Source organism: Lepus europaeus, chromosome 9, assembly GCF_033115175.1.
Source record: "Lepus europaeus isolate LE1 chromosome 9, mLepTim1.pri, whole genome shotgun sequence".
NCBI lineage: Eukaryota > Metazoa > Chordata > Mammalia > Lagomorpha > Leporidae > Lepus > Lepus europaeus.
Genome location: NC_084835.1, coordinates 23,976,951 through 24,003,156, shown reverse-complemented (window position 1 = coordinate 24,003,156; position 26,206 = coordinate 23,976,951). Strand labels below are relative to the sequence as shown.

General features: G+C 56.7%; 1 protein-coding gene across 1 annotated transcript in view; it reads right to left on the bottom strand.

The window, feature by feature from the left end:
* The window catches only part of BSN (bassoon presynaptic cytomatrix protein), a 111,010-nt gene that overhangs the window by 12,366 nt on the left and 72,438 nt on the right, over positions 1-26,206 (bottom strand). Inside the window, exons 5-7 of the mRNA XM_062199952.1 lie at positions 14,585-15,469; positions 7,774-8,241; positions 674-7,336 (exon numbers count right to left, since the gene is read on the bottom strand). Coding sequence (XP_062055936.1) covers positions 674-7,336; positions 7,774-8,241; positions 14,585-15,469 — 8,016 coding nt within the window. The remainder of the gene's footprint in view (positions 1-673; positions 7,337-7,773; positions 8,242-14,584; positions 15,470-26,206) is intronic.

The window sequence follows — 26,206 nt, the reverse complement described above, 5'->3', positions numbered from 1 at the left end:
CCTCACACCCCTATCCTCACTGCACTGTGGCCCACAGCCCCGAGTGCATCATTGACAATGAAGGCTGCAGCCAAGGGCACGTTTATGCTCCAGGAGCCTTATTATAGGGGCAGACAGGTACGTCAACTGAGGGCTGGGTCGGGGCAGGGAACTTGAGGCGGCAGGGAACACACTGCAGCATCTGGGACAGGCCTCAGGGGTGAGGCCGCTGGGCTCGGGCTTACTGTGAGGCAACAGGAGCCTGGCCAGGGCTGGGAGATGGGCAGCAGCTCACTCAGATACACGACTGACTTTCCTGGGGACATTCAGAGATGAAGCCTGGAGTACAAGTGGCCCAGACTGCAGGTGAGGGCTGGAGCGACCTGAAGGGGAAGGTGGCAGGGGTGGCACTAGGTAAGGGCGGTAAAGGGACGGTGCTGGGGAGAGGCTGAAGTTACTAAGGGGAGTCTGGAGGAAGGCTGTGAGGCCCGCGTGCTGCCTGTGTTAGCCCCGGCATCCCTGCCGGGCTGCAGGCCCTGTCAGACATGCATCCGGGAGGCCTGCTCCTGACTCCTCCTCGGAGCCTCTGGAGGCAGAGGAATCTCCACTCCCACCCCAGGAGCCCCTCCCTGCAGGGCCCCTCGGGCTAGGCAGAGACCCCTGTCCCACCCTGGACCAGCCCCGGTGCCCATACCTGGCTACCCAGCCCCCCCTGGTGCTGGTAGAGGGAGAATCTCTCTTTGGCAGACTCCTCGGCGGTGGGGCTGAGGGGCTTAGGGTCAGACAAGGACCGCTGCAGGGTCTTCATGGGGCGAGGCAGTGTCTGCTGGCGGAGAGTGCTGTCAGCTGCGAAGTGCTTCTGGGGACTCACGTGAGCCTTGTTCAGCCTCTCACTGGAAGCAAAGGAGGTGTCCAGGAGCCGGTGTGGGGACAGGGGCGACACTGGTGAGTAGAGGACCTGAGGGGACTTGGGAGGCTGGCGGCTCACGAGCTGTGAGAGGGACTCCGGGGGCAGGTGGGCCTGGTACCCAATCTCCAGGGGATCTGGCTTCTTTTTTTCAAATCTGCCCAGGGGCCCTGGGGTGACGATTTGGATGCCAGGCAGGTAGGGGCTGATGGCAGTTGGCCCTACAAGCTGTGTCCCGGCCACAGCCTGGGCCTGCGCATCCGGCTCTGTCTGGCAGGCCAGGCTTTCCCCGCGCCCCGTCTTCTCTGGCGCTGATATGTACTTGACGATCTCCACCTTGGGGTCAGTGGCAGCTGTGATGTGGATGGCTGGAGAGACCCTGGGCAGTGGGTCGGGCTCCGTCTGCACAGAGCAGTCACTGATGGTCTGGATGCCCACGCTGCTCACGGCCCTCGCAGCAGCAGAGGCAGTGGATGCTGAGGCGGTGGCCTCATGCTTGCTGTCGGAGCTGGAGTCTGAGTGGCGGGACAGCCGGGTCCTGCGGCGGCGCACAGGCTGCTCCCATTCAGCGTTGTCCTCGTCGTCGGTCTGCACGCTGCAGTCAGCACTGCGCCGTGTGCGGCGCCGCCGGGGCAGGAGGTAGCGGCCCTCCCCGTCTTCGTCATCCGTCTGCACGCTGCTGTCTGCAATCCTCCTGACGGTGCCGGGCTCAGGTCCCGGCTCTGACTCACACGCATCCCGCAGGCGTGGCATGGAGTGCCGCTTTTTGATGCCAGCCCGGCTTGTCTCCCACTGCTCCTCAGTCTGCAGGGACATGTCTGAGGCGGAGCTGGGGAGACCCCGGTGCAGCACAGGCTCACGAGGTTGCCCAGGCCCCTCAGGCCCTGCCACAGCAATGAAGGCTGTGTGGCTTAGGGGCGGCCAGTACTGGCCATTCTGGGCCAATTCAGGTGCAGCCGGGGGAGGCCCTCGGCCGGGTGCCTCACAGACTGCGGGGAAGGGAGCCTTCTGCCGCTGCTTCTGCTCCTCTAGCTGCTGCTGCAGTTGCTGCTGCAGCTGCTGGATCTGCTCCAGCTGCAGGCGCTGCTGCGCCAGCTGCTCCCGCTGCAGTGCAAACTGAGCCTGGCGCTCCTCCTGCTGCTGCTGCAGCACGTGGTGTTTGATGGTCTGCAGCTCCTGCAGCTCCCGCTGCACCAGCAGCTGCTCTTCCTCCCGGTGCCGCTGAAGCTCCACACGCTCCCTCTCCAGCTCCTCTTGCAGCCGCAGCTGTCGCAGCTTCTCCAACTCGACTCGCTCCCGCTCCAGCTGCAGCAGCTGCTCCTGCTGCTTCCGCTGCCTCTCCTCCTGCGATGCGTCCTCCTTCTCGGGCCCTGGCCGGCTGAGGGCTGCACTGCCAGCCCCGGGAGCAGCATCTCCTGGCGGCTTCTGGCCAGCTAGTGGGGCAGAGGCTGGGGCGGCCACGGCCTCCTTAACGGCAGCTGGGGTGGTGGTGCTAAGAGGTTCTTCCCGCGCAGCCCCTGCTGGCAGCTCTGGCCGTGGTGGGCCTCCAGTCCCAGGGGCCTTGGCAGCAGCAGGTTTCCCCAGGTAGACAGGCCCCTCAGCAGGTGGGACACTGGAAGCAACGGGGAATCTACCCGGTGCAGGGTATCGGAACAGGCCTGGGGGCCCAAGAGGTACCCGGGGGGCAATGATGGGCATGCGTGTCAGGCTGGTGAGGGGCACAGCTGTGACCCCACCAGATGCATAAGGCCTGTACATGCCACCACGCACCATGGGCCGCAGGACTGAGGCAGGCTGGGTGGTGATGGGCAGTGTTGCAGCAATTGGGGTGTTGATAGTAGAATAGATCATGCCATCAGCGGCACGCACAGTGGCTGTGGACGGCAGCAGCTGTCTGACTGCTGTTCCCTGGCCTGCCGCAGGTCCGTACTGGGCCAGGTTCCCAGGACTCGGGTGGCCCTCTGGGAAGGTGGGGTTACCAAGGAGGCCAGGTCTGAGGGGAGCCAGAACCTGCGGAGCACTGAGTCCAGGCCCATGCTGGGGCTGGTACTGCGCAAGGTCAGGGCCACCACCACTGCTGCCACGTCGCCCGCCGTACTGGTCCATGGAGTTGAGGGCGGCACACATGCGGCTGATCTCACGGGCCGTGGTGGCACTGTACTGGGCCAGGCTGGCCTCTTGGAAACCAACTGCATCTCCCCGTGCGCCATACCTGTGGTCTGAGTAAATGTTGGACACTGAGCTGTAGCGCCGCATGGGAAGCGGGTGAGTCAAAAGATCCGTGGGCTGACGCAGGTCTGTAAACGAGCCGTACTGCAGGCCCTGCCCTACGTAGCGTCCGTCTGTGAAGCCCAGGCTGTAGGAGTGCTTCAGGGAGCTGAGGTCCATGGCTGAGTCTCGTCCAGCACCCTGGAGGAGCTGCCCAATCCTGTGGGTGTGGTAGTTGAGACCAGCCTCAGCCAGATTGGTGTCAGACATGGAGGAGTACAGTCTTCCAGGGAGGCCCTGTGGGTAGGGCCTCTGTTCCTCATGGGGCCCAGGCCCCATGACTCCCTGTGCCCGGTAGGTGGGGGGCTCGGGAGGCTCGGAGTCCCGGGGACCATAGAAGGGGCCGCTGCTTTGGCCAGGTGGAATGGCATCTGACACACTCTTCTCAGGTGCACTGGGGGCAGGGTGGAAGGTGCCAGTGCAGCTACTGCCAAAGGGGAACTTGTAGACCATGTCACAGCATGCCAGCTGGCTCTCTGGTCTCATCCCCGTAAGGTCCAGGGCACCTGCTGGCTCCTCTGGGAGCAGAGTGGTCACAGTGCCTGCTGTGCCCTCTCCCATCTGCACCACCACTGTGTGTGGCTTCCTGGCACCTGGCAGAGCATGTGACCGCAGCTCTGCTGGGGTGACCCGGTGGGGCTCAGCTCTGGGCTCTGGCACTGGCCCTGCCTTGAGGCCCACGCTCTGGGCAGTGCCCATTTGAGTGATCAAAACATCTCTTCTGGCCAGAGGTGCCATCTGGTTGGGTAGGTTATACCTAGCAAACTTGGCCTCCCTGGGTCTTCCCCGGGGTCCCCCTCGGTACGGGGCTGTCTGGACAGCTTGTTCTACCTGCTTGACCTGGGCCAGGCACACGGGGCTCCCTGCACCCTGACCAAAGTCAAGCCGGCTCTGGAAAGGGTCTCCATAGACCACGGGCTGCTTTTGCTGAGCCATGAGCACAGAGGAGGACATGGTGATGCTCACGGTGGTGGCAGTGCCGAGAAAGGTGTGGGTCTGCTCCTGGGCATTGAGGTTGATAACCAAGGGCTGCACAGCGGTCGACTGCCGTCCTGGAATTGGATCCAGAGCGAGGCCATACTTCCTTGCTTCCGCAGCAAGAGAGGTCAGGTCCATGCCCTGGTCAGTGAGGATGATGGGCGTGGGCTTGACAGCTGTGCGGAGGTCCACCACTGCACTGCCAGGAGGCCTGGGGCCCGGCTCAACCCTGGATGTTCCAGGGACAGAGGAGATCCGGCACAGGGAGATGTTCTCAGCAGGGAGGGCGCCCCAGCCATACAGGGCCAAGGGCCCATCTGCCCCGGCACTGGGTGCCCGTGGGAAGCCGGGGGGCCCAGGTGGCTCTGGGGGCATCTGAGACCCACTGGGAGGTGTTGTCTGGCTGTAGCTGTGGGCGGTGGGCTGGGTGTCTGTAGGTGAGCTGAGTGGGGAGGTAGAGGCGCTGGCATGTACCATCCTGGTCTGGCTAGAGGCGTCTGATGCCAGGGTGATGACCATAACGGGTGCCTCCTGAGAGGACTGCTGCCATACCAGGCGAGGCGTGCTGGGTCGATGTGGTGTTTGTGTGCCCTGGGCTACCATGGGTGTCGAGGTGGGGGCACCGGGGCTCTGTGGCATGTCCAAGGCAGGCACTGCGCTTGGCGTCTGTGTAGAGAACTCTGCTGTGGCCCGTGGACCCAGCTTGCCGGGGGAGAACGTGGGACTCTCCGAGGGGGACGACGGGGAGACTGGTGGGCTGGAACCCACAAAGTAGGAATATCCCCGGGAAGTCTGTGGAGCACCACTGTCACCATTGCCCCCGCTCAGGGACTTCTCTCTGGAAGCCCGTCCACCTGCAGCAGTGCCACCGGGGGCCTGGGGCAGCTCCTCGGTTTGGGACGCATAGTTTGCAGTGCTTGGGCTTGGGCCATAGCCGTGGCCTGCAGAGGATGGTGGAGGAATGCGCTCAGAGCCAGCAGCAGGGGCCGGAGTTATATACCCTCGTGGCAGACCAGCTGGACAAGGAGCCACAGCTGGTGTGGCTGGCGCCCCAGGGCCCTGGGACACGGACATGCCTGCCTCCTTGGAGGCAGAGCTGGGGGAGGCAGCAGAGCTGTGCAGCCTGAGGGGTTCCTGAGGCTCCTTTGCGAAATGCTGAGTGACGCGGACATCGGGGATAACCCGGCCTCCGCTGCTGTCTGAGGGGGTGGAGGTGGAGAAGGACACGGGGGCAGCGAGCTGGGTGGGACTGGTTCCTGGCGTCAGTGGGCCACCATTTTGCTTCATTGGGTCCATGTATGCACTGTCGGCATTCAGAAACTGCTTCTCCTTCTTCTTGTCCTCAGCGAAGGCCAGGTCCCTCGAGGAAGCCTGCCGCATGCGTGCGATGCTTTGTGATGTCTGAAGGATCTCCTCGTACACAGCTGTCCCCACGCCAGCTGGCGGGCCCTCGAGGGCAGGCTGAGCGGCCCTGCCATAGTCACGGTCTGGGGTGTCCTGGTAATCAAAGGCGCTCTGGCCCCGGGGGCCTGCGGGCTGAGACGGGCCTCCAGGAGGGCCCCTGGCCCCCGCCCCCTGGCCCTGCTGCCGCTGCAGCAGCTCAGCCTTCCGCATCATCTCCTCATAGGCCTCCTCGGCACTCTTGAGGGGCCGTGCAGCACTGGGCGTGGGGGCGCTGCCCACAGGTGTCTCGGTTGGTGAGTAGAGGGACATGAAGGTGGGCAGGTTGTACTCACTGCCGGACTTATAGAGCCGGCTGGGGCCTCCGTCCAGGGCTTCGGCCTCAGAGTCGAGGGAGGGCGAGGGCGAGTACTCGGAGCACGAGGAGCGGTGCAGCTCCTCCATCTCTGCTGCCTGCCTCAGTTCCTCCGTGGGGGACGCGTCCTCGATGGGCGACAGGTTGCTGGGGGGTGTTTTGGAGCGCTCGCGCCGCCGCTGGGCCCGCAGCTCCTCCTTGTCCCGCCGGGCCTTGCGGGCCGTGCTGCGGATGCGCTGCTGCTCCACCTCCCGCATCTTCTCCTGCTCCCGCAGCAGCTCCTCCTCCTCCCGCAGCTCCTCCTCCTCTGAGGAGTCCTCGATGGTGGGCAGCAGGGGCCCATGGGAGCGGTGCCGGGCCTTGCGCTGCTGCTTAGCTTCTTCTAGTCGCTGCCGGCGGCTGGGGCTGCTGTCACTGTCCTCCTCCAGTGAGGACAGGGAGGTGGGGGAGGTGCCTGACGTGTAGCTGGGTGTGGAGGCGGGCAGGGTGGAGGAGTGCTCCCCGCGGGAGCGGTCCTCTGGCGAGCCCGTCAGGCTCTCCATCTCCAGCTCAGGCTCCCGGTCAAGGCTGGGGTCAGGGCCTTGGCCCAGGTCTAGCTCATGGCCATAGCTGCCTGTGCTGTTAAGCTCAATGGTCTTGAAGCGTCGGAGTCCCCCCTGCAGTGACCCGCTCCCATCCGTGTCCTCTGCTGGCCCCCCCTCAGAGAGCAGTTCCTCATAGCCAGTCGTGGCATTGTGGGGCAGGCGCCTCTTGGGCAGGGCTACTGGTTCTTGGCCAGGCTCAGGCCTGGTCCTGGGGCCGCCCTTCTGGGTGCCAGGTTTGGCCAGGCTGTGCGCGGAGGTGGCAGTGTCATCGTCTTCTAGGTTGTCCTCCTCAGCACTCATCTCCAGGATCTGCCGTCGCATGAACTCCTCATCAGTCAGCTCAGCGGCCCGGGCCGGGGGCTGCGGTGGGACAGGGGACAGGCCACCCTCGCTGCTGTCCTCCACATAGTCGTGCCTCAGCTGGCTGCCGAAGTCGTCCGAGGACTCGGCGGCATCCCGCTGCTCCCGCTGGCGCTGCCACTGCAGGGAGCCCTCCTCCTCCAGCATATCCTCCAGCTCCTCGTCAGAGTCGAAGGCCTCGGGCGTGATGGACAAGGAGTGGGGCCGCCGCTTCTGCTCCTTGCCAGTGCTGCTGCTGGGGGCCTGGCTCCGCTCAGCACCACTGGGGGCCAGGCCCTGCGTCTCCAGCAAAGGACGCACGCTGCTCCCTACCTTGTGGAGCTCAGAGGGGCTGGGCGGCCGTGGCCCTGTCACCCCCGCGCTGTCCAGCTGCTCCACCTCCTGCCGCACCACACCTGTGATCTCACTCTGGGAGCTGGAGATGCCGTCGGAAGAATAGCCTGTGTCGCTGAGGCTCTGTGGGCTCCGTGACAGGTCCTGAGGGTAAGGCTTGCCCACCGGTTCCTGCAGTAGGGCAAGAGCAGACATTGACTTCCGTGGCAGCTCGAAGTGGAGCCCAGCCCTCCCTGTCAATCCCAGGGCCTCGGGGAAGGGAGCCCCCATTTCCCAAGGGTCTAGGGCCTGCCACCCAGCCCCCCTCTCTGGCCTTAAATAACTTGCAGGTTCCATGGCAAACCTCAAACAGTCTTAGAGATTCAAAGAGCTTTACTAGACCAAAAGGCGTCCAAACCCATCAAGGCACCAGACACAGGTCACTCTCAAACTCAGAGCCCCCAGGCCTGCCAGAGCTTTATTCAGGCTTTCCTTCTGCTGGGGCAACCCTGCCCTCCTCTGTGGCTCCACAGGGCCTGACCCAGGCCTGCATCCTCAGTCTCCCAGGGAGGCAAGCCTGAGACTGTCCCAATCTGGCAAGTAAGGCTCATGGGAATGAATGGACTGACCTCTGCTTCCCCACCCTTGGGGGCTTCTGGAGCTGCCTTGACGACAGGGGGGGCAGGTTCAATCCTCCTCACCCCGCTCTTTACTTTAGGAGCCCCAGGGGGCGGGGTCGTTTCTGGAGGTGGCTTCGGCACAGACTCAGCTTTTGCAGGGACTCCTGTCTTCTTTTCCTGGGCACTGCTTGGGGTCTTGCTGGGTTCAGAAGCTCTGAGGGGCTTGGACTGGGTGCTGGCCTTTGTGGGCAGGGGGCTAGTCTTGGTGGGTAGGGGGCTGGCCTTGGCAGGCAGAGGGCCTGATGGTTGGCTGGGCCCCTGTGGCCCTTTCTGCTTCGGAGAGGCTGCTCCAGCGGCACGGTGAGGGGTCCCCGAAGGGGGCTGCTGTGAGGTGGGCAGCGGCAGCGGGGTCGGCTCTCCCAGGCTGCCCTCCAGCAGCCGCTTAGTTTGGCAGTTCAGACAGAGCCACTCTGTTTTCTGCAAGCAAATGGGAAAGACAGTTGATGAAAATCACAGAGACACTGAAGTACTCAGAGTATTTCCAAAACTGCTCCCACAACCTTAGGAAGAAAGAGCACGACGCCAAAGCACAGGGAGGAGATGATGGCCGGATTTACTTTCTAGTCTTTAATTGAACATACACAGTCAAAATGCAAATGACAGACAAAAGAAGGGTCCCTTCCTTACCCTACAGAACTTGTAACATGGACAGAAAAGGAGAACCGTGGGGGAGGGAGGCCACAAGCAGAAGCACAAGGGCCTGGTACCAAAAGCGCAGAGGAAGCTGGGTCCCCCCTCAGGGAGTGACCCGCTGTTTGGGGGCTGGTGTGGAGTCCAGCCACTGGGAACCCTGGCGGAGCAGGGATGGTGCTGCCCCTCCCCGGCCTTGTAGCTCTCAGCTCTGACAACATTCTCCTCCACACCATCCCCCAAGTAAAGGCTGTGCTGGGGAGCGGCAGACTCCTGGGCAGGGGTACAGGGGAGGGGTACAGACGCGAGACACTTCGCTTGGCAGGCAGGGCTGAGCGATCCTCTGCTCAGATGCTCGGCCCAAATCACCTGAGCTACGGCTAACAAAGACCCTCAGGCAGAGGCCCCCTCTTGCCCCAGGACTCCTCAGATGGGAGGTGTGTGTGGTCGCCCTTGGCCAGGGGCTCTACTCCTTTCAGAGCTTGGCGACCAGTCCACCACTCTCAGGGTCACCATTCTGTTTCAGACCCAAGGCTGCCACAGCTCAGACAGGGACCAGCATGCAGTGTTCTTGGAGCCCACAGCCCCAAACAGGTCACGAAGAGTGTGACATGGTTATTAATCAATGATGAAGACCCCAGAACACCACAAGTCAAAGTTCCCCGGCCCCAGCTGCCTATGCAGGCATGGGGTTTGGGCACGCCAAGCCCTCCGTGAGTGATTCCTGCAGCTAGTCTCAGGCTGACAGTGGCAGGTCTTCCAGGAACCTCGTAAACAGTGAGGATGTCAGGCCCTGCCCTGACCCACGTGGGATGTAAGGAATGAGGGTTGGTGCAGTCTAGAGTGGGGCCCCACCAAAGCCATGGGTACAGAGCCCTGACATTGTCTCCTTCCTGCTGTTCCTCCTCCTGGGTCCCTGGGCACTCAGGCTCAGGCTTTGAACTGGGAAGGGCCACTATGAGAACCAGAGGGTCACAGAGAAAAGGAGGGCGCAGGGAAAGGAGGTGGCCCTTGGTCCTTGTCAACCCCAGACAGGCCAAAAGCCTTAATACCCTCACCCCACACAATGCCTCCAGGCCCAAGTCAGATCCTGGCCCACCTGGTAGAGCCTTGGAAGCCTGGTACACCCAAGGTAGCTGCCCTCAGGGTGAGATCCTCAGGACACCATGGCTGATCACATCAGTGATGCTGCCCTGGGCCTCAGCAGAGACCAGGCTGGCCCGGTAGCTGGGCCGTGGTGTGTGCTGACGGACAGGCCTGCTCCAGGCTTACTCACCGTCTTGAGGCTGCTTCCCTGAGACTAGAGCTCCTGCTCATCCCTGAGGCTTAGCCCCAGGCACAGGTTCTGGATAGGGGGATGTGCGGTGGGGTCTAGCTGTGGAGGGGGACCCTTTAGAAGCCCTACATATACTCACCCTGTTCCCTGCAGGGCTCAGCCACAGTACCCCTCTGACAAACTCCCCTAGGCCTCAACTGATGCTTTATGTATCGCGCACAAACCCCTGTGAGGTGCTTACCACTGGCTGGCCCTTCTGCTTACCTGCCCTGGCAGGGTCTACCCTTAGAAGTGCCTAGGGAGAGCATAGGACAGAAAGAGACCAAACCTTAAGAGGGACAGGGCACGGGAAAGCATGGAATCTGATCTAAAAATCCCAGCCTGCAAGTCCCAGCATCATCTGGGGACACAGCAGAAATCCCCCGTGTCATAAAGGACCATGAGTGAGCAGAAAGACCCGGGGGGTAGGGGGGACTGAAAGCAGAGGCCAGGAGAGAGTTCTAGAAATGAGCAACAGCCCATTTCCAAGCCCAGGGTCACCTGATGGGGTTAGAATCTGGGCACATACAGGGGGCGAGGCCAAGGCAATGCTGTCCTGACCCCTCCCTGGGTCCCTGCACACAACTATCTGAGATTAGTCTTCTTAAAGGTGGATCATAGGTTGGCAAACATGTGACCCACCTTTGGCCTGAAGACCTCTCTAATAAAGCTAGGGTTCCTTGGAAAGTAGTCTAGATGGAGAAGGCAGACTCAATGCCATGTGCTCAGAGCCAGCCTCCGAAGAGGCATGCTAACCTGAGCCCAGATGCCCAACCCACCACAAAGCATGTCACTGTGGTCACATACTCCCTGAGGTTCTACTCCTCCATGCACTGATTCATGGAGACAGCCAAGTTGCAGAAGGAGCTGCTCAGTCAGCCTCCTTGCTCCTGGCTCTGCTCTAAAAGGCAGTGGGGGGAAGGGCGAGCAGGGAGAAGGAGGCTCAGGAAGTAAGCTAAAAATAAACACTTGACCTGGTTCCTGGGGCAGGAGGGGGACGAAGGGTACAGGGTACTGGGACCAGTATGGGTGAAGCCAGGGGAGACCTGGCCCAAGCCTGAGGCTTCTGGGAAGTGGGATGGTAGAAGGCAGCCCGTGTAGAATCCCTGTGCCAGTCGTTAAGGTCCTAATTCTTTTATTTACTCTACTCTCATCTCCCTTCACCCCAGAGTGCTCCCAGCTCTGCCTAATTATTCATTCTCTTCAGTGGTAATCCTCCATTTGTTCATTCACCCATTAGCACACAGTCCTGCTCTCCCTCAACCAGCCCCAACAGGCCCCAGCCCTGGGGAAACTGCTTTCTGCTAGTCCCCTTGGCAAGTGGGCAGGGCGCACATAATGGAGAGACTCTCATGACCACTTCTACCTTGCCTCCCTCTGTCCAGTTCCTTTCTGGGGGCAGGAAGGCACCATTCCCCCAAGAGCAACCATCACCTAAAAGTGGGAGGTATAGGGGTGTACTCCACCGATGGAGTTCAGTGACTCAGGAAGCGGAATTGAACTGAGAAAGTTGGAGGGGTACCCCACAGGTGGGATAGACCTGCTGCTTTCTGGGCCCACAGGCCAAGGGAGCCCAGGGGGCTGTGCAGGATGCTGGGCAGCCTCCCTGCACCATCTGCCATCATCTGAGCTGCAGCCTGTCGCATTATCTCAGGGCATAAGCATCTGAGGTTCGCACCTTACCTGGTCCCCACAAGAGCCTCAGTGGGATGATTACTGCTCCCATTCCACAGGGAGGGGATGGGTCTCTCTGAGGTCACGTATCCCGAGGCAGCCTGAGGCACACGGGGAGCACCGGCAGCTGCTGGCCTCCTGCCTGATGCCTCACCATAGTCCCTGCTCAGAAAACCTAGCTTAGACCCATATATCACAGGTGCCAGGCCCTGGCCCAGGCAGGCTGACTTCTCAAGGGTATAGCTGGTATGGCAATTATAGTATGCTAACAAACTGGCAGTGTTACTGTAACAATCCCAATTCCAATTCTTCAAAAACTCTACTTCGAACTGAAAGTCAATTAAAAATTATGCCAAAGGATGTTATTATCCTTCAAAAAGATAAATAGGTAAAAAAAAATTGGAATCAACAACTCTTAATTAAGAAATGACTCACTAAATAGCAGTATGGTTATTTTCAAAGGAAAAAGGACCCAATTGTGTTGCTGCCTCTGTTACATGCTCTGGACTCCCAATCTAGAGAGGAAGAAAAAATTTTTCCAGCTCAGGGATGGTAAGGAATATTCCCGACCTATTAGTCCAGACAGTTGGCTCTGCCCTCAGGAGGAGTCCCAGTGGGGAACCAGTGGAGCTGTGAATGGGGCTCCCCTGGCTCCCAGCCTGCCTCACACTGTGCAGACACAGCAGTCTCCCTGAGCCTGGCACCCCAGCCTTGGCCAAGCCAGGTGCTGGGAGGGACAGCCATTGCAGGCCCTGCCAGCTCACTCCCAAGGTAGGACGGATGTCAGAGGGCCCTGCTGAGAAATCAGAAGCCTCGAACCAAGAATACACGAAGTAGGTCACAGGGAAGCACAGAACTGCTCCGAACACCAAGCGGCCATCACTGAGGGGAGATCAAAGTGAGCCACGGCTGCGGAAGCGAGGACAAGTGAAGCTGGGGCCTGGGCAGGAGCACAGGGGGCACTGGCCTGTCCCCAACAGCCCTCACTAGACCCGCAGCAGGCCACGAGAAGCCACGAGAAGGCTTTGGCCACTGTGCTGGTCATGGAGGACAAGGAAGGGCGGAGAGGAGAGGCCAGCCAGAGTCTCCTGAGAGTGGGGATGTGGAGCTGGCAGGCTTGGTCTGCAGAGTGGATGCTGGAGGGAGGGGAGCAGCTGGCATCTCTGAAGGTAGGTGAAGGTGCAGTCTCCATGGTGGGAACCGTGGGAAGGGGCCTAGCTGCCTGTCTACGCCCTCCCCAGAGCAGCCATAGGCCCTTGGGACAGCAGTGTTGGCAGGGAAAGCCGTGAGGGGAAAGGGGTGAGGGAAGGGTACCATCCTCGGAACTGCTGTTAGGAGCAGCAGGCAGGGAAGCAGAGCCTGGGCTGGGCGGAGCTAGGACCAGGGCATTCATCAGCTTTGCTCTCAGACCCATGGAACCCATCAACCCCTGTGGAGGCAAGAGCAGTCCTGGGCAAGGAGGTGGCAGTGCAGAAGGGCAGTGAGAAGGTAGAACTGGTGGGGCTGGGGCGGGGCAGGGCAGTGCAGGGGACAATGCTGGCCACAGAGAGGCACAAGCTACAGGGTCCAGGAAAGCCAGAACAAACCAGCTAATGAGAGGCTTAGATCAGAACCCAGATGCCTCACCTAGAGTCAGCATGTGACCGAGACACTTGTGTTTGGCCTGATTCAGCACTGCCGTGCCTGGCCTAGGGGCTGCCAAAAGGAGCTGTCAGGAACACTTACACTCCTGGACAGAGGCAAACTGCCTCCTCTTTGCATATCTTGCTCAGTGAGGAAATGTAGGCTGAGAAGTCTCTTGGGGACAAGGGTCCTCCAGGCCAGGCCAGCTCAGGAGTCCATCAGGCCTCATAGTCCTGCAGTGTCAGGGTACCCCTGCCAAACCAGGAGCGAGCTTGTGCATGGAGGTCTCTGGGTAGAGCAGCCAGCTGGGGCTCCCCTGGCCCTACAGTGACCCCTTAGTGCATACCTCAATTCCCAAAGCAGCCAGGCAAGCTGTCCTCCTGTGAACCACCGGGCCTACAGCTTAGGAAGGCGGCAGTGTGGAGCCTGAAGGGCCACATGGCTGTCACATGAGGGGTCACTTGTCTGTATCAGGAATAACCCCTCTGCATGTTGGGAAATATGGCCATCTTCCTAGTCACACCGAGTGTCTCCCAAGAAGGTCTGGCCCAAGGGAAAGAGTCAGTTACACACTTGAGAGGGAAGGGCACCCCTGGTATGCTCAACAGCCATGCCGTGGTTCACTTAGGTGCCCCCGGGCATGGGATAATGGGTGAGGAGGTTGGGGGAGGAGCAGAAGCAGCCCCTGGGCCCAGCATGGTCCAGTTCTGCCAGGGTCCAGAGTCTCCACCTCCACCTTCCAGAGTCTCCCTGGCTGGAGTCCAAACTCCAAGAGAACAGTAAACCCAATGCTGGGTCTCTGCTCCCTCCCACCTGGTTCTGCACAGTGCCCAGTGCTAACAAGGAACTGCAGAGAAGCTTGTACCAACCCAGCTCTCCTGCAAACCTTCCTACAGGTAAGAAGAGCATTTCTGAGCACCCCCACAAGCAGCCCCAAGGAAAGCCAAGGCCCAGACAAGGAAAAATACGTGGTTTTCATGGGCAGACATTAACAACTATGACTTCAGAAGAGAGGACTGAGTGGAGTCCAGCTGGTTTGGCTGGTGCCCCACCATGGGAGAGCCTCCCACCCCACCCTGGGCATGGAGCACCCCTGTGAGGGTCACAGACGGAGGGCAGGGTGGGACCCTAGGTTCTCCCAGCTTGAGCAGGGGAGGTTGTCACCTTTCATCAGGACCATGACCGTGGTAGCTGGCAATGGGAAAGTCAGCTCAGGGCTTCCCAAGCCCAGCTACCACTGGGAGCAGACTCAGGGCACTGGCCAGGCAGTCGGAGACAGTAGGCACCACTGTCTCCAGCTACTGTGCCACTTTGTTTAATGAGGAAAGACTGGTGCCTGAGGCCGGGACAGGAAAGAGAGTGCAGCCCCTTTGAAGCACTGTCTGTTAGGAGCAGTCCCACGCCTGCTGCAGACCCAGCAGTACTTTGCAGCCCTTTCTGGTACCCATACCCCACACCATCCCAGGCCCTAGTCCCTTGCCAAGGTTCAGGGGAACATGCTTGGTACAGCTCTCTTACCTCTACCAGGTGGGGTGTTGGGTTAAAGCCACACAGGTTGCACACCTGGAGCTTGCAGGTGGTGCAGGTGTTATAGTTGGCTGGGCCCTTGGTGCCCACGTTGAGCTCAGCTTGGCACAGTGGGCAGGTAGCCCTTTCCTTCGGCATGGTCTTTGGCTTGGCAGCAGCCTTGGATGCTGCCTGATGTTCTGCTCTGCCATGCTTTGGACTGGTTGTTCCTCCAGTTTTTGCCAGGGCTCCAGGCCCTGATCCAGGGCCTGTTCTAGCCCCAGGCTCAGTTTTGGCTCCAGATACTGGTCCAGGCCCAGGTCCTGAGCCTGGAGGTCTTGGACCAGCCTCCTTGCTGGCATCGCTGAAGACGATCTTGGGCGGCCCCTTACTGGGAGCAGGCTGGCCCTGGGGGTCAGCCTCAGGCTGCACAGACATGAGGGTGCTTGCCTGGGTTAGCAGTGATGCGCCAAGGCCGAAGAGCTTCCCAGTGAGGCCCTCTTGGGTCTGCTCGGCAGCACCAGGCCCAGAGGGTGCTGCAGTGGCACTTTTTGCTGGGACCTCTCCTGCAGGTGGCCTAGGCTCAGTTGTGGAAGGCTTGGTGGGGTGAGGGGGCTGAGGAGATGCCCTCCCCACCTCTGGAGAGGCAGCTGCTTGTGCAGGCCCCGGCACTGAGGTGGCCCTGGCTGCCTCAGCCTGGCGGGGGTCAGGCTGCGGTCCCCCTGGGCCTCGAGATCTCTCTTGCTCTGGCTTCCCCAGGGGCTGTTTGGCTGGGGAGTGGGCAGGAGACATGGCTGGGGAGTGCAGCTGCTGCTGGCTCTTGGAGCGAGGCGCAGTGGTCATGTCCATTCCCAGAGCCCTCTGCATCTGACAGTTCAGACAGAGCCACTCCTTCACCTGAGGAGAGAAGTATCGTGGTCAGTATGTAGCCATGACTGGTGGTGCTCATGACCCAGAGCACTGCAGGCCCACAGTGGCCAGGGCTAGCTCCCAGCTCAGGCACAAGCACAATGCTCTGCTCAGGTGTTCCCTGGCTGCCATGGGGCAGGGCACTTGGCACTGCCCTGCCTTCTAGGAGCTTCCAGGCACATGGGGCAGAGCAGAGGCTGTGCAATCCTCCCTAGCCACCCTCATGCTCAGCCTGCTCCCTGCTGGACCCTCTTGTTCGAGAACCCTCCCTACCCAGAGGCTGTATCCAAGATCTGCGTATGTCATTCCACCTCACCAGTCCATGCCATTGACCTCCTTGCTGGATGGCCTCAATAGCCTCCTCACCATTCCCCATGCCTCCTTTCGGCCATTTCTATTTTTAAAGATTTATTGTGTCCGGCGCTGTGGTACAGCAGGTTGAAGCCCTGGCCTGCAGCACCACCATCCCATATGGGTGCTGGTTCAAGTCCCGGTTGCTCCACTTCCAATCCTGCTCTCTGCTATGGCCTGGGAAAGCAGAGGAGGATGGCCCAAGCCCTAGGGCCCCTGTACCTATGTGAGAAACCCGGAAGAAGCTTCTGGCTCCTGGCTTCAGATCAGTTCGGCTCCAACCAATGCAACCATTTGGGGAGTGAACCAGTGGATGGAAAACCTTTCTCTCTCTGTAGCTCTTTCAAATAAAATAAAATAAAATTTTTTTTAAATTCATTTTTATTTGAAACACAAAGAGGAGAAAAGAAATCTTCCATCCCCAAATGGCAGAATAAAATAAGCATTTTTCCCCTTAAGGAGTATGAGATTTTTACAGAAAATGGGATAGTATCTGCCTCTAGAACCAATGAGACACGTGCTACTCTTTACAAGGTGAACATGCTCCTTCCCTCTGCCAGTAACCCTGTGCAGGAACAGGAACGGGCTCTGACCAACAGGGCCAGTGAGAGCCCTCCAAGTTATCTGGCCAATGGCTGCCAGGCAGGGGAGGCCCTTTCTCCTGGATTATCAGACAGAAAGATGCAGCCTGGAGGTGGTCAGCCACCTTCTTCTTCATCATGCAGAGAGATGCTAAGAATGAAGTCAACAGGCAGTTGGAAGTGGAGCCAAGAAAAGAAGAAAAGAGCAGATGTGATGGCTTCATTTAATTCCCTGGATAAAGTTGTGCCTTAGTCCGCCCTTACACTTCCAGTTTCATGAGCCAATAATATTTTTTCCTCCAAAACCTACATGCAAATTAGAGCATATCACTTACTATTGCATCACATTTTTAAAAAGATTTAGTTTTTTATTCGAAAGGCAGAGTGACAGAAAGAGGGAGAGCTCACAGCCCCAGGATCTACCCCAGCCTCCTCCTCTCACTGGCTCCTTTCCCTGCTATCTCCTCTCGGTTATCTCAGCCCAGACACCAGGGCCCCTGTTCTGCCACGTGCTTCCCTGAGCTCAATTCTGCACCAGGCTCTCTGCACTCATGGTTCCCTCTGCTCCTCGGTCCCCGGCTTGTTGTGTAGAAATCGCTTCCCTCAGGCTGGGCCAGGTGGGACTGGGCTGGCGCTGTGGATAAGTGGGTAAAGCTGCCACTCATGGTGCTGGCATCCCACATAGGCACCGGTTTGAGTCCTGGCTTCTCAGTTTCCAATTCCATTCCCTGCTGATGTGCCTGGGAAAGCAGTGGAGGATGGCCCAAGCACTTGTATCCACATGGGAGACCCATAAGAAGGTCCTGGCTCCTTGCTTCAGACCAGCCCAGCTCCAACCATTGTGGCCAGCTGGGGAGAGAACCAGCAGATGGAATCTCTCTCTCTCTCTCTCTCTCTCTCTCTCTCTCTCTCTCCCCCTGTAACTCTGCCTTTCAAATAAAAGAATACATCTTAAAAAAAAAAAGGTATCATTTCCCCATAAATGCCTCCTTGGGCAACAATGTGAGCCCCATCCTCTTTCCCCATATTTTTATTTTTCCTAAGAGCTTATTCTATCCCAAGGTACCTACTAATTAGCTCACTGGTATCCCCTGTGCCCCAAACCTCAAGCTCTGGTAGACGGGGCATTTCTGGGCTGCACACGGTGTGTGGCACAGAACAGACCTCATCCCAGAAAGGTCTGCCTAGAAGAGAAATCCTGATGATGAGATGTGGGCGCAACTCCCACCAGGCTGAAGTTATGAGGTCAGGTGCCTCTACAACCAGAGCCGAGGCTGGAGGTCATGTGGTTCCGCTGTCTGTGGTTTTGAATCCACCCTGGCTGCCCATTCACCACCTGGACGAGATCCAGTCTGATCTTGGGGCAGAATATCCTTGCGTTCACCCTCAAGAGAGCCTCCAGCCCTGCTCTTTGCCACAGAGCCCTGGGCGGCATTATCAGGTGAGGACCCGGGCACAGCGTCTCGCCCCAGCAGCCCAGGAGCAGCATCCAGGACGAGAACACCTTGGTGAGCACTCCTTGTGCCCAGCACCACATCAGGCACACTCACAGGCATTCTCTCATTTTGCCAAGTAGAGAAAATCAAAGTTGGAGATGAATCAGCAGCATGCTCTTGTGGTCACCTGCCACGACAGCCCTGACAACTCTGCCCAGCTCCTGAGCCACAGCATGGGGAGCCCGGAGCCAAGGCCACTCAGCAGCATGCAGGCCAAGTGAGGGGTCCGGAAGTTACCCTTGCAAGCCCTGGCAGAGCCCCACTCCGGAAACTCCAGAATGGCAAGGTGCAGAGCTGTCCCCTAGGCGGGAACTGCAAACCACCACAAGCTCATGGAGCCCCAAGGCAGCTTTGTCCGTGCCTGGGCAGAGAAAGCCACACAGGAAACAATTCCAGTTCCTGAGGCTCACTCTGAAGACCCCCTGGGAAGGTCAAACTTGGCAGGGAGGGATTCGGCCCCATCAAACGGGAGTTCCCAAGGGCAGGTGGTTTCTGCGCATCTTGAGAGAGGCCCTGAAAGGATCGTGTTCCTGAGGTGAGGCCCCACTCTGGTCCAGGGGGGCAGGCGCAAATTCAGATCCTGTGGTGGGGACCTGCCTACACTCAAGATCCTACTCTGCCACACACCTGCGGTCTGCCCTGTGATGAGGCTTCCCGAGAGGGGACCTGGGAAGTAAGTTTCCGCTTCCTGGGGTTCTGGATGGGACTGAACAAAAGCACGTGCTTCACTCCTGCACTCCGCACAGAAGCTTCCTCTCCCCAGCCCTCATCACCCAGGCTGTCACAGGCGTCTCACCTAAAATAGAACCTCTTCAAGAAAGGGCTCAAACGCCCTCCGTGACTCATTGCCCAGATGGGTGCAGCTATTTCCATCCAGTCTCTTCAAACAGTGAGGCGCCTTGACCACACCCTGTCCCAGCCCCTCCCAGGCTTAGGCTCAGGCTCAGGCCCAGGCCGAGAGCCCCAGCGTGCAAGTCCTCCCCAGGAGGACACTGACTGAGGGAGCGCTCTGAACCCAGGGGTTCCTCTCGTGTCACCCCACAGATCCCAGGAGCCTGCTGGGAGGGCCCAGAGGGAGGTCTCCCTCCCTGCTGCAAGGTCTCTGCCCCTGTGCAGAGGGGTGGAGGCTGCCCACTGGATAGGAGTGGGAGGACAGGCTGTGGCAGACTCCTCTGATCTTGGGACTAGCAGCAGTGGAACCTTCCAGAGCTGCCCAGGTATTCTCCTAGCTGGCTGCCCACCAGAATTAGAGGGACTGACCTACTAGTGTGAAAGGAAACCTCTCTTATGGTCCTGTTGTCCTCACCTAGCTCTTGGCCAGGAGATGTGGAGGTCACCAGGAGCCACAGATGGAACAGGGCTACCCTGAGTATCCACCAGATACTAGGCTGACTAAGCCCACTTTTAGTAAGAAAGCCCATCCTACCATCTCAGAGGGCTGGCAAGGACCTCCTGTGGGTGCCCATGCACCCCAGCCCCGCAGGAGCATGGTTGGCAGGCTAGGAAGGCTCTGCGTGCTATGCAGGGTCAATAGGTGGTCTGGGGGGCAGAGGAAGCAGAAGCTTAGACATGAAAGGGGCTTCCCGTAGAGAGCCATTGCCTACCCTGCCAGGAGCCTGCTAGGGATTTGGAGAGGTAGGGCCATGGGCTCTGTGGCTCTCAGAGGACTTGCTCCCTGAGAAGTCTTTCCAGTTGTCCTCTTCCTCAGACCTTTCAGTGCACAGAAGGACAGCTAAGGCAGCACTGCCCACCAAGAGTCCACTCTGTGAACATCAGCTGAATGAGCAGCCACCAGTGGCCTGTCTGTGGCGGTCACTCCTGCTGTGCCCTCCAGTGGGCTCTGGGGCAGTTCTGTGAAGAGCTTCTACCTCTTCCCCACAGGAACAGTGGCAGCAGTGGCACTCCCCTGTGGTGTCTCAGCCCCACACGGTGGCCTTGCTTGCCAGATCTGGCACCAAAGGATCCTCCCAAGGAAGAGCCTGACTCACGGTCACCTCCGTGGCTACCGGGACACACTAAGGACCCCCTGCAACAGTGGGTTCTCTTCCCAGGCCCTTCACCAGCAAGGAAGAAGGAGCCTTGCAGACATCACTTAGCCTCCCTTCCTGTGGAGCAGCCGCCAGCCTCTGAGAGCAGGCATTCAGGGTGTCAGCTCGATCAGCACTGACATCATGCCTTACACCACATTCATGCCTCGCCTTCAGGTACAAATTGAAACACCATAAAGGAGCCTCCCTGCTGGTACCAAACCCAGAGGTTCCTATAAGGGACCCACTCTGGCCAGTGTGACTCTCTGCCTTTCGGGGCTATGAGTCACTGGCCAGGCCTCAATAGGAGGGGCCCTTGGACAAGGTCAGGCCAGAAGGAAGGAGTCAGGGTTGGCCGGGCCCTCCCATTCCCACGCCAATGGACATATCACCTGGTCCACGTGGCAATGGCTTCCCTGCATCTGCCTGCCATCTGCTTCACCTGTCAGCTGGCTGACCTCGGGCTCAGGAAGCAGGCACCAGAGTCCCAGAGTGCAACGGCACACTGCACTGACCCAGAGCTGGCTCAGATAGACATGGCTCACAGGGGAGGCCTGTATACCACCCCGGTCAGGCCTGCAGGGAGGCCTTGGGTACCTGTCCAGCATCTGAGGCCAGGATTTGGGGGACAGAGGCAGGGCCTAATCACCCCTTGGGGCTGGAAGGCCTCAGTGACCTGGAGCCATGAAAAGGACAGAATCTATTCCTGGCTGATCTGTAGGCACATTTGCCTCTCCATCTCCCAGTATCCCTTAACTTTCCCTATGCTGCTCTGGACAGCCCCTCACTCCTGCCCCAGGTATGTCCACTGTGGTCTGTAATACACTCTGTCCACCCTACTCAGCTCCTCCCCCAACACACACATGCACATAAACTCCACTTGGGCCCTAGTCACCCTTCCTGAGAGAGGCTGCACTCCCTGGATTTGATTCAGCCTTTAAAAAAAAATAATTTTTCTATGTAAAAGAGTTAATGCAGAGAGAGGGAGAGACAGAGAGCTTGTCCATTTGCCGGTTCACTCTCCAGATGGCCACAACGGCCAGGGCTGGCCCAGGGTGAAGCCAGGAGCCAGTAGATTCACCTTGGTCTTTCACATGGGAGGCAGGGACCCAAACACCTGGGCCATCCTTTGCCCTTTTCCAGGCCATTAGCAGGGAGCTGGATAGGAAGTGGAGCAGCTGCTACATTTTAAAATCCCTGGGGGGTGGGGGGTGGGGGGGGTATTGGGATGCCTGCATCCTATTCCATATTGGAACGCCTAGGTTGGAGCCTGGACTCTGCTTCTGACTCCAGCTTCCTGCTAATGCGCAGCCTGGGAGCCAGCAGGTGACAGCTCAAATGCTTGAGTCCCTGCTTCCTACACAGGAGACCTGGACTGAGGTCTGGCTCTTGGCTTTAGCCTGGCCCAGCCTCAGCTGTCGCAGGAATTTGGAGAGTGAACCAGTGGTTGGAAAATCTTTTTCTGTCTCTGTCTTTCGTTCTTTGTTTCTTTGCCTTTCAAATATAAAGAAAATACATAAATAAAAATTAATTTAAAAATCCATCTTTAAAAAACCATCAAATTCCTGGGAACCTTGGAGTTCATTACTTGGCTGCCCTATCCCTTTTCCCCTCCTGGGTTCTGCTGCCTTCCAAGCCTCTTCATTCTGGCCTCTTGGTCTTGAAAGTCTTTGGCCCTTCCATTGAGCTGAATCCCACAGCTACTGCAGATGACCTGCACTCCCCACAGGGCTGACCCACTGGCACCTCCTCCAAGCTCACTGAATAGTATTTTTTTAAGTGCTGTACACTTCATATATGTAAGTTTCACCTTAAAAAGTTAAATAAATACTGAACTCTAGTTAATGATATGCTTGCCGAAGTGTTTTGTGGCAACATCCTGATATCTGCAACATACTTTGAAATTTAGCAAAAAGAAAAGGTCGCTGGACACATGGACACAGAGAGAGTTTGACAAAAAGATGGATATGTGATAATACAGGAAGAGTAACAGGTTAATTATAAATCCAGGGGATGGATTTGAGGGCGTTCCTTGCAACTATTTCAGATCTCCTGCAGGTTTAAAGGTTTTTGTAATATGATGTTGGGGGAAAAGAGTCACCCACCTTTCCATTCAGTGTTGCTCCTCTCAGGCAGGCATAGAGAACTCTCTGCTGGGCCACCTGCAACTGACTCCCCACCCCCCATGCTGGACTCCCTGAGCCCAACTTGCTGGTCTTTCTGCTCTTCTTGCTTATCCCCTCCAGCCACCTTTGCTGGGTTCTTCTTTGTAGCGTTGGATCCCAGATCCTGGCCCCCTTTTCTGTCCACCTCTGCTCCCACGGCACTTTCAATGGCTGCTCAAACAGAGGTCTCTATCCCAGCGTGTCTGCATGCCAGAGTCTTAGATTTGCCAGAGGAGTGGCCCCTGACACTTGGAATCTCACAGACACCTTCAACTTGACATTGCCCAAACAGAACAATTCTCTATCTTCATCTCCCGCTCTGCATGTACTACTACTTCTTCTTCTTCTTCTTCTTCTTCTTCTTCTTCTTCTTTTTTTTTTTTTTTTGACAGGCAGAGTGGACAGTGAGAGAGAGAGACAGAGAGAAAGGTCTTCCTTTTTGCCGTTGGTTCACCCTCCAATGGCCGCTGCGGCTGGCGCGCTGCAGTCGGCGCACAGCACTGATCCGATGGCAGGAGCCAGGTGCTTATTATCCTGGTCTCCCATGGGGTGCAGGGCCCAAGCACTTGGGCCATCCTCCACTGCACTCCCTGGCCACAGCAGAGAGCTGGCCTGGAAGAGGGGCAACCAGAACAGAATCCAGCGCCCCGACCGGGACTAGAACCTGGTGTCCCGGCACCGCAAGGCGGAAGATTAGCCTAGTGAGCCGCGGCGCCGGCCTGCATGTACTTTTAAAATCTGTCAGTTTGGTCACCAAAATATACCAAGAATCTGTCACAGCCATCACCACCAGTACCCCAGCCCTTCTGGCTCCGGAACCCACTCCTGTCCCGCAGAGCAGTTCGTGTGTGTGTGGTAGTGGTGGTGGTGGTGGTGGTGGTAGCGGTGGCAGTGTTTTGGTAAGTATATACAGGGGTTTCAGAAAGTTTGTGGAAAGATGGAATTAATAGACAATCAAGTTTTCCATTAACTTCTTGAATCCCCCTCATATATGCATACACACACATTTTTGTGGTATATATGTGCATTGTAAAATAAATATAACAAAATCTGTCATAGTAACCATTTTTAAGTGTTCAATTCAGTGGCATTTATTACATTCAAAATATTGTGCAGGGTAGGCACCTGGCCTATCAGAGTACCTTTGGTACCTACCTCTGGCTCCAGCTTCCTATTAATGTCCACCCTTGGAGGTAGCAGGTGAGGGCTCAGCTGGGTCCCTGCCACTCACGTGGGAGACCTGAATTGAATTCCTGGCTCTTGGCTTCTGCCTAGGCTAGACCTGACTATTGCAGTCATCAGAGGGAGAGAACCAGCAGATAAGAACTCTATCTCTCATATAAATAAATAAAGTTTGGCTGGCGCCACAGATCACTAGGCTAATCCTCCACCTGCGGCGCCGGCACCCGAGGTTCTAGTCCCGGTTGGGGCGCCGGATTCTGTCCCCATTGTTCCTCTTCCAGTCCAGCTCTCGGCTGTGGCCAAGGAAGGCAGTGGAGGATGGCCCAGGTCCTTGGGCCCTGCACCCCATGGGAGACCAGGAGGAAGCACCTGGCTCCTGGCTTCGGATCGGCGCAGCGCACCACTCGTATTGGCCATTTGGGGAGTGAACCAACAGAAGGAAGACCTTTCTCTTTGTCTCTCTCTCTCTCTCAATGTCTAACTCTGCCTGTTTAAAAAAAAAAAAAAAGTTGTACAATCATCACCACTGTCCATCTCCAGAACTCTGTCCTGTAAAAGTAAAAATCTGTGCCCAGAAACAATAATTTCTCACTGTCCCCTCCTCCCAGGCCCTGGCAACCATCATTCTACTTTGTGTCTGATTTTTGAGTCCTCTAACTGCGCTATATAAATCGTACTGTATCTGTATTTTTGTGACTGGCTTATTTAACTTAGCATATTGTCCTTGGGGTCATCCATGTTACAGCATGTCTCAGAATTTCCTTCCTTTTTAAGGCTGAATATTATTCAACAGTATGTGCATACATTTTGCTTATCAATTCATCTGTTAATGAACACTTAGCTGTCGTCTGTGTTTCAGTTACTGTGATAATGCTGTTATGAACATGGGTGTACAAAAATATGTCTTCAAGACCCTGCTTTAAATTCTTTTGGGTACAGACCCAGAAGTGGAATTGCTGGCTCATACGGTAGTTCTATTTTTAATTTTTTGAGGAACTGCCAAAATGTTTTCCACATGGCTGCACCTTTTTATATCCCCACCAACAATGCACCAGAGTCCTAATTTCTCCACATCCTTGCTAACATTTGCTATTTTCTGGGTTATTTTGTTTTTCATTTCTTAAAGACTTATTTATTTGAAAGGTAGAATGACAGAGGGAGGAGAGAACTTCTGTTCACTGGTTCACTCCCCAAATGGCCACAACACCAAGCCAGGGCAGACTGAAGCCAGAAGCTAGGAGCTCCATCCAGGTTTCCTATGTGGTGGCAGGAACCTACCTGGGCCATCACCTGCTGCCTCCCAGGTGAATTAGCAGGAAGCTGTATTAGAAGTAGAGGAGCTGGAGCCGGCGCTGTGGTGTAGAGGGTAAAGCCGCCGCCTGCAGTGCCGGCATCCCATATGGGTGCCAATTCAAGTCCTGGCTGCCCCACTTCCGATCCAGCTCTCTGCTGTGGCCTGGGAAAGCAGTGGAAGATGGCCCCCAAGTTCTTGGGACCCTGCAACCATGTGGGAAACCCGGAAGAAGCCCTGGCTCCTGGCTTCAGATCAGCACAGCTCCAGCCATTACGGCCATCTGGCGAGTGAACCAGCAGATGGAAGATCTCGATCTCTCTCTCTCTCTCTCTCTCTGACTCTCCTTCTCTCTCTCTGTGTAATTCTGACTTTCAAATAAATAAATAAATCTTTAAGAAAAAAAGAAGAAGAAGAAGAAGAAGAAGAAGAAGAAGTAGAGGTGGGACTTGATCCCAGATACCTAAATGGGATGTGGACATTAATGAATGTCTCTACCTCTCTCTGCAACTCTTTCAAATAAATAAAAATAAATCTTAATTTTTGTACATTTTTTAACACAAAATTGGTCAAAAACCTAAACATAATAGCTAATTATACCACATAATACCTATTATACCACAATGCTTGCCCTGTTGGTATTTTTTGTCTTTGTTTTCTAAAAAGACTTGCTGTTTTTTTAAAAAATAGTAGTTATTGTAATGAGTGTGAGGTAATAACCCATTGTCATTTTGATCTGCATCTCCAGTGATGAGTGATGCTGAGTGCATCTCTTTCTGTGTTTATTGGTCATTAGCACATCTCCTTTGGAGAAATATCAATTCAAGTTCTTTGACCAATTTTGAATCAGACTGTTCTTTTGCTGTTGTTGTTGAGTTGTAGGATTTCTCTGTAAATTCTGGATATAAATTCCTTATTTAAGTATATGATTTATAAATATTTTCCCATTCTGTGGGTTGGGTTTTTACTCTGTTGACGTCTTTCAACACACAACATTTTAAAATTTTCATGAAGTCCAATTTGTCTGTCTTTTTTCCTTTGCTGCCTGTCTCTGGTGTCCTCTCTGAGAAATCACTGTCAAACTCACTGTCATGATAGTTTTGCCCCGTACTTTCTTCTAAGAGGTTTTTAGTTTTAGCTATTATGTTTAGGTTTTTGACCAATTTTGTGTTAAAAATATGTACAAAAATTAAGATTTATTTTTATTTATTTGAAAGACAAAGTTGCAGAGAGAGGTAGAGACAGAGAGAGAGGTCTTCTATCTGCTGGTTCACTCCCCAGATGGCCACAGCGGCCGAAGCTGTGCCCATCTAAAGTCAGGAGCCAGGAGCTTCTTCCCAGTCTCCCACGCGGGTTCAGGGGGCCAAGGACTTGGGCCATCTTTCACTGCTTTCCCAGGACATAGCAGAAAGCTGGATCGGAAGAGGAGCAGATGGGACTAGAACCGGCACCCATATGGGATGCCAGTGCTTCAGGTCAAGGCTTTAACCCGCTGCACCACACACGGGCAACATGTATATGGTTTAAGGTAAGGGTCCAACCTCATTCTCTTTCACATGGAAATCTAGTGCTCCCAACATCACTGTGCTTTCCCCGATGAATGGCCTTGATGTTCCTGTCAAAGAGCATTTG